At 52.8% G+C, this 7,533-nt stretch overlaps 1 protein-coding gene across 13 annotated transcripts in view; it reads left to right on the top strand.

Annotated features, from left to right (window-relative positions):
• Positions 1-7,533, top strand: part of WNK2 (WNK lysine deficient protein kinase 2) — a 139,257-nt gene that overhangs the window by 40,511 nt on the left and 91,213 nt on the right. For all 13 annotated transcript variants that reach the window (XM_017546895.2, XM_037745142.1, XM_017546902.2 and 10 more), the window contains 2 exons: positions 5,053-5,225; positions 6,264-6,484. In XM_017546895.2, the coding sequence (XP_017402384.1) occupies positions 5,053-5,225; positions 6,264-6,484 (394 nt within the window). The remainder of the gene's footprint in view (positions 1-5,052; positions 5,226-6,263; positions 6,485-7,533) is intronic.

Below are 7,533 nucleotides of genomic sequence, written 5' to 3'. Positions count from 1 at the left end.
GACCTTACCCTCCAGTGCCTGGGAGGGAGGAGTATCTGGTGCTGATCGACCTTACCCTCCAGTGCCTGGCGGGGAGGAGTATCATGTTGAGTGAGCAGCCAGTAGCCCCCTGACCCCAACTCAACACCAAACCTTTAAGCACCCTGTGAGCCTGGGATTTGGGAATCGCTTAGGGAGCAGGTACATTCTTCCTGCGCTGGCTTGTTGGCTGAGAGCCTTTCCTAGTAGGTTAATGAATAAATTCAGTTCACAGATGGTTCATGGAGCTGCTCCTGTCATGCAGGCCAACCCGAGACCAACAAGCAAGTGATGAGGATGTGGACAAGTTCTGTGGGAGCAGCATGCCCTGTAGCTGGGCTCTGGGCAAGGCTCAGAGGGGGACACACTAGCCAACCATTAAAGTACCAAGCAGGCTGGGCATGGTGGCTCACACCTGTAATCCCAGCACTTTCGGAGGCCAAGGCAGGAGGACTTCTTGAGCCTAGGAGTTCAAGAGCAGCCTGGGCAACATAGTGAGAGACCCCATCGCTTAAAAAAAAAAAAAAATAGCCAGCATGATAGCATTTGCTTGTAGTCCCTGCTACTTGAGAGGCTGAGGTGGGAGGATCACCTGAGCCCAGTAAATTGAGGCTGCAGTCAGCTATGATCACATCATTGCACTCCAGCCGGGGTGACAGATTGAGACCCTGTCTCACCTACTAAAAAAATTACCAAGCAGTGTGTCACATTGATTAAAATAGTTGTGTGGCATACAATATAAAATGAGATCCTCTTCCCTTCTGAGCCCCTCTCTAAGAGGCACCATTGTTAACCATTTCTGACTTTTCTATCTGAAATTTTTCAATGTTGGTAGGTAACTGCTGTGAAAAATGAAGAATGTAGTGCATGCAGGGTACATCCCTCTACCTCCCGTTTTTTTCTTAGTCATTTAGAATGTGAACATTTTGCTCTGAAACTACAATGAAATGTTTTACACGTAACTCTTGGTGCTAAAATACTGGCAAAAATAACTTGTGCTATAAATGATTCTGTGAGTCTCCTCTGGAATCAAGGACCAGGCGCACTGAGTGGGAACTGTGAACTGACATGCTGTTTCTCAGAGAAGGCTTCCTGGGCAAACTGGCCTAGCTGAGCACCGCCATCTCCTCTGGAGCTTCTTTCACGGCCGGGGACCTCTAGGGTCACCCTGGCTGCATATCTTTCTGTTGTGTTGTGTGTTGTGGAAACATGTCTTCCAGGAACTTGTTCCACCTAGACTGCATGAGAAGTTAACTTTGAGCTCTTGTGTGTCTGAAATGAGTCTGGACCGCCTGGATTGGTGTCTGTTTGGCAGGGTATAGAATTCCCAGTTAGCACTTTGAGGACGCTGCCCCCGCCACCTGCACCCAGTGTTGCCGATGAGACTCGCTGCCCATTTGGGCTGTTCCTTTGCAGATAGGAGTTGCTTGGGGTTCTGACATTTCACTAGAACAGCCTGGAGGTGGGCTGTTCATTTACTCTGACCTGGTCTTGGTGGGCCATTTTATTCTAAATTGTTCTCCTTCCAGCTCAGGGAAATGCTAATTTACTGTTTATACTTCATGATGTCTGTTCTTTGAACCTTTTTGACATAGTTTGACTTCCAGGCAGCTCTTCCATGTATCTTAATGTTTCTCTTCTATTTTCTTTCTTCTACTTCTCTCATTTGGTCTTTGAATTTTTTTCCTTCTTTTGTTTTTACATATGAGAAATTGAAGTGTAATTTACATGTAATGAAACACACAGAACTTAAGTGTGCAAGTTGAGCTCTGACAAACCACACAGAGGTGCAGCCCACGTGCTTTGTTATGATGTGGACCATTCCTCTCTCACCCCCCAACCCCAGGATCTCTTGACTCCCACCCCAGAGGCAACCATTATTCTGATGGCATTCCCCACATCCCCACATATTAGTCCATCTTTTCCAGAGTTTCACGTGAAGATGGGATCCCACCGGACACATTCTTTTGTTTGGCTTCTTTCCTTCAGTGTGATGCTTTTGGCCCTCCCCTGTGCTGCTGAGAAGCAGGAGTGTGCTCCTTTTTGCTGCTGAGCCATGGTCCCATTTGCATGGGTGCAGCATGGTTCACTCACCTGGCCCCAAATGTTTTGGTGGTTTCCAGGTGGGGCTGTGATGAATAAGGCTGCTTTGAATATCCAAGTCCATTTTTTAATGGACTTACGTTTTCTTTTCTTTTCTTTTCTTCTTCTTTTTCTTCTTTTTTTTTTTTTTTTTGAGACAGAGTCTCTCACTGTGGCCCAGGCTGGAGTGAAGTGGCATGATCTTGGCTCGGCTCACTGTAACCTCCGTCTCCTGGGTTTAAGTGATTCTCTGGCCTCAGCCTCCCAAGTAGCAGGGATTATAGGCACCCACCACCACGCCTAGCTAATTTTTTTGTATTTTTAGTAGAGACAGGGTTTCACTATGTTGGCCAGGCTGGTCTCCAACTCCTGACTTCATGATCCACCCGCCTCAGCCTCCCAAAGTGCTGGGATTACAGATATGAGCCACCGTGTCTGGCATGTTTTCTTTCCTCCCAGATGGATTCTGGGAGGGGGAATGGCTGGACATAGAGCAGGTGTGAACCCTGCCAAGCCCTCCTCTGAGGGCTGCGCCACCTGAACTCCTAGCAGCAGTGTTCCAGGTCGGGCTCGCTGTTCCCCAGCCTCCCCAGTAGTTGGAAGTATCCATCTTTTAATTTAGCCCTTCTGGGGGGTGTGGGGTGCATCTCAGTGTGGTGTTTGTTGGCATTTTCCCAGCGACTGATGCTGCTCAGCCTCCTTCCGTGTGCTGTTGGCCATTTCTGTGTCTTTGGTGTAGAATCTGTTCATGTGTTTATTACTGAATTACAGGAGTTCTCTATACATTTTGGATCTGAGTCCTTTGTCAGATACGTGTATTGAGAATAGTTTTTCCCAGTTTACGGCTTGACTTAATAACCTTTTTTTTGGGAGCTGAGGTCCCGCTGTGTTACTCAGGCTGGTCTTGAGCTCCTGGGCTCCAGCCATCCTCTGCCTCAGCCTCCCGAGTAACTGGGACTACAGGCGTGAGCCACACCTGGCTAAATAACCGTTTTTGATGAATAGAACATGTTTCCATTTTATTGTCTGGGTTAAACATGCACTCTTTTATACTTAATGTTTCACTGGATTATGGAATATCTTATTTCTAAAACACTGAGCTTGTTAGTAAGAGCAGTGCCCAACGCTGTGTAAATGTGGAAGAGCTCCTTCTCTAGTGTTCCTTTCCAAATAGAAGCTTGATCTATCTTACTTGTGTTAACTTCGAGTCTTTATGAGAGCATTGGTTAGATTTTTCTTGGAGTTGCCATTGGTCTCTGAATTATTTGTTTTCTGGGTTGGCCCTGTCATGACGATGGCTTCTCTGGGTATTGCTTGACCCTATGGTGATGTCACTGTGCATCCCACACTGGAATGAAGGGGCCCATGAGAGTTGGTGCTGTGGGGAGGGCTTTGGTGGGTCGATGGAGGAAGAACTGTCTCATGGGCGCAGCCACGTTTGGGATGTAATTTTTCCCCCAAGATGACCCTTGTCGAGCTCCTGCCGCTTCTCCTCTCTGCGTTGGAGTCTGGCTTCACGTTCTTTGGGCCCTTCCGGAAGGATCCAGGGGTCTTGACTTGCATATACTTTCACTCTGATCTCTCCCCTCATGTATCCAGATTTACCTGCTTTCTATCTGTTTAGAATTCCCCGGAATTTTGCTGTTCTGTGTTCAGTTGTGTTTCTGGTTTCCTTCTGAAAATACGTATGTTTCTTTTCCGACGTTCCCATGGGAATTGGTGGAAGGGAGGCATGTGTTGCTCTGTGGGCTCATTGGACCAGGACAAGGGGGTGATCCTGGGGCAGGACCTTGGATGGAGGTGAGAAGGGCATGGCATGTATGCAGCAGGAGGAGAGGTTTTAGCTGGGCCTGTGGAGGTAGCTGTCACCTCGTGAGGGGAAGTTGGAAGCACATGGGGCCTTCAGGGCCATGCGAACTCCCTGGGTTTATTCTGAGCCCTCTTTGGAGAGAATCCACTGAAGGATTTGGGGAAAGGGAAGCGCAGGATCCAGGGGGACTGCAGTGAGGGATGAGGTCGGGGACAGGGTGGTGAGAGATGGGCGAGCTCAGACAGGGTGGTGGGAGGCAGAGGAGAGAGGCAGAGGCTGACCCCTTGGCCCCTACAACGCTGGACGCAGCCCCCGCAAAGGGACCTCAGCAAAAAATAAAAAATAAAAAAGGCGGAGGCTGGGCAGGTGGGGGCAGGGTGGCTGTTGCTGGGACATGTTTGAATGTGGTGCCTGGAATTGGTGACCCGTCGTGGGACAGTGGGCAGAGCAGGCATAAGAGGCAGGCACCTGACCAGGGTTCACAGGTGATGATGGTGGTGTTTGTTTGCTGTTTCCTATTTTAAAGTTAGGTCAGTGACTGATTGTGCTGGCTTGTGCGGACACAGTGGCGCAAGGCTCTGTGGAGGTGTCTGCTGTGTCCTCCCGCACCGGACAGCCTAGGCTGCCCTCTGGGCTGTCGGCTGGTCAGTGTGGCTCAGCCGGGGCTTTTCTCTTTCCTGCATCCTCAGCTCTTGTCTCAGGTACCTGTCCATGTCTCCTCTGGTCCACCGAGCCCTGAGCACTTCTTCCGAGTTGTGTATACGTTAGAGGTAAACTGATGGTTCATTCTTTTCGGAAACACACAGAAAGTGAGTGATTGTGGAGGAAGCAAAGGCCTCAGATGTGTTTTTGTGGAAAAAATGCACAAGTGTGGCAGTGTGGAGATTTGTGAGACTTCTTTGGCTTCGTAGGATATCTTTTTGCTGAGGTCCATTTGTGGGGACTGTGTCCAGGGTTTTGGGGGCCAGGGGGTCAACTGTTGTGGTGCCAGTGGCTGTGTGCCCCTCTGTTGTAGCTGCTCAGCTGCCTGTGGGTACAGGAAGGGCTGGTCCTACTGCCCCCAGGGCCGCTGGGATGTGCCACTGCCGTGTCCCCTCCTATGTCCCATCTCTTGCCCACTCAGCATGTCTCTTGCCCTCTAGGACCGGAAGCTCACCAAGCTGGAGCGGCAGCGGTTCAAGGAAGAGGCTGAGATGCTGAAAGGCCTGCAGCACCCCAACATCGTGCGCTTCTACGACTTCTGGGAGTCTAGCGCTAAGGGCAAGCGGTGCATTGTGCTGGTGACCGAGCTGATGACCTCGGGGACGCTGAAGACGTAAGCTCTGCTTCCTGAGGGCTGGGTGGGGGTCTTGGCATAGGTGCAGGGCCACCATAGCTGGGAGTGAGATCCTGGGCTACTAGGGTGGTCCTGGCTGGTGCCTGTGGGGGGCTGTTTCCTCTTTCCTCTCCTGTGTGGGATGCCAGCAGGTGGTTTACTTCCCAGGGAGATGGTTGATCTGTCTGGTGTCTGGGCCCTGTTTCCGGCTGGGGTTCTGTTTCCCCTTGGGAGCCAGCCCCACACATCTTCAGGCTCAGGAAGCAGCCTGGGTGGGGTGCATAGCGGGGACTGTGGGATTCTGAGGACGTGGAGGTGGTTAGTGAGGGCTGAGGGTTGGGGGGTGGGGTGGCCATGGCTGCCTGTTGCTGCTCGCTAAGGCCCCAGTCTGCATTGTGGGGATGGGGGCTACTCTCCAGGTGCTGTATCCTGGGTCCATCTGAATCTTTGGACGATGTAGCCTTGGGCAGGGCCTCAGTGCCCCTCAGCCAGGCAGTTTCTCTAATAGGTGGATGCACCGCAAGGGGAGAGCCCTTTTCTCAGCCTCACCCACCACCTCCTCCCCGGGCACAGCTCAGGGAAGGCCACACAGGCAGGTGGCCAGCAGCAGGAAGAGCCCCACCTGGCCCCTGCGGTTCTGACAGCCCCGGGCTTTCATAACCCTCACCCTCACCTGAGCATCTGCTGACTGGGACTCTGTCTTGCCTTGGGCAACTTACAAGTCAGCCTGGCACCACCTCCCAGTGAAGTCAAGATGAAACTTGGCATGAACTTTAGTCGCCAGGTCCTTGGCATGAGCGGAGCAAAGAGGGTTGTGAGCCCTCCCGGCTGCCTGCTCAGGGGCCTGTCAGCTGTGTGACACCTGGCCCAGGGCAGAACTGCCTGGCCTTCCTGTCTCACTTTCACTCCCTGTCACAGGTGTGTGCCGTGTACACGGAATCGGTCTTAGTACAGGCCTCAGCAGCGTTAGGTGGGGGCTTTGCTAGGGGGCCGCTGCCGGCGAGCTGCTTGGTGAGCTGTGCCCGTGCACCCCTGCAGGTACCTGAAGCGGTTCAAGGTGATGAAGCCCAAGGTTCTCCGCAGCTGGTGCCGGCAGATCCTGAAAGGCCTGCTGTTCCTGCACACGAGGACGCCGCCCATTATCCACCGAGACCTGAAATGCGACAATATTTTTATCACCGGACCCACTGGGTCTGTGAAGATTGGTGACTTGGGCCTGGCCACTCTCAAAAGAGCGTCATTTGCCAAAAGTGTGATAGGTAAACCTGCTTCTCCATCCCAGGTCCTGGGAGCCCATGAGAGGCCGGGCAGCGTTCAGGGCTGGCGAGCACCCAGTTTTGTTCAGACCTGGTGCAGGAGACCTGGTGGGAGGAGCGTCTGGGTGAGGGCCGGGTGGTCTTTGGTAATCGCCATACCTTTGGCAGCTCAGCTGGAGGGCCTGCCCACTCGGTGGATGCCCAGACACCTTGGGCTGGGATAGCTGACTCGCCTCCCTCCCTCCCCTGTTGCCCCCGCCCTGTCCGACTGTTCCCTCTGTGGCTGTGGCTTGGGTGCCAGGTCTGATTTTCTAGCAGGGGAGGTGGGCTGGGTGCTGATGCCTGTGGTGTGTGTGGGTGCCATGGGCACTCAGGAGAGGAAAGCTGCCCTGACCACAGAGGAACTTGGGAGGTTTGTGGCCAGTGATACTGGAGCTGTCTCAGCTGGCAGGGAGGGGCCACCCAGGCTGTGAGGCCCAACAAAGTAAGAACCTGCAGTATCTGGGGAATCCACATACCTGTGTGGCAGGGCACAGAGCAGGCATTGTGCACAGGATGGGAGCAGGGAGGGCGCCAATGAATTAATTCAGCTTGTTGGGCGTTTCAGGCCTCAGTGCAGATGCCCCCACTGTGAGAAGCCTTCCTGGTCTCCTTTTGGGGCAAGATGCCCTTGACCCTAGGGGCAGCTTGCCAGAGCTTCTTTGCAGAGACCAGGGGTTGGCACTGTGCCACGTGCCTGGCTCCAGGTGTGCTCCTGGCACAGTGGGTGCAAAGAGTCCACTAGTTTTGGGTGGGGGCCTCCGTGGGCTTTGAAAAGAATGCTTGGGCAGCTGTGGAGCAGCTGTTTCTAGGGTCAGGAAGATGCGAAAGCTGCAACATGCGCAGGGGAAGCAACGTGGGTCACGGCTCAGGACGCCCAGGTGGGACCCAATCAGATTAGACTGGGAGAGGCTCCCCCATGTTAATTAAGACCCAGCGTGCCCCTGATGTGAGGGCAGGACAGCGAGTGGCTGATCTCGGGGCTTTGTGAATTCTTTTTTTTTTTTTTTTTT

Source organism: Cebus imitator, unplaced genomic scaffold (assembly GCF_001604975.1).
Source record: "Cebus imitator isolate Cc_AM_T3 unplaced genomic scaffold, Cebus_imitator-1.0 Scaffold192, whole genome shotgun sequence".
Lineage (NCBI taxonomy): Eukaryota > Metazoa > Chordata > Mammalia > Primates > Cebidae > Cebus > Cebus imitator.
Note: the sequence above shows the minus strand (reverse complement) of the source record. Positions and strands in the feature narration are given on the sequence as shown.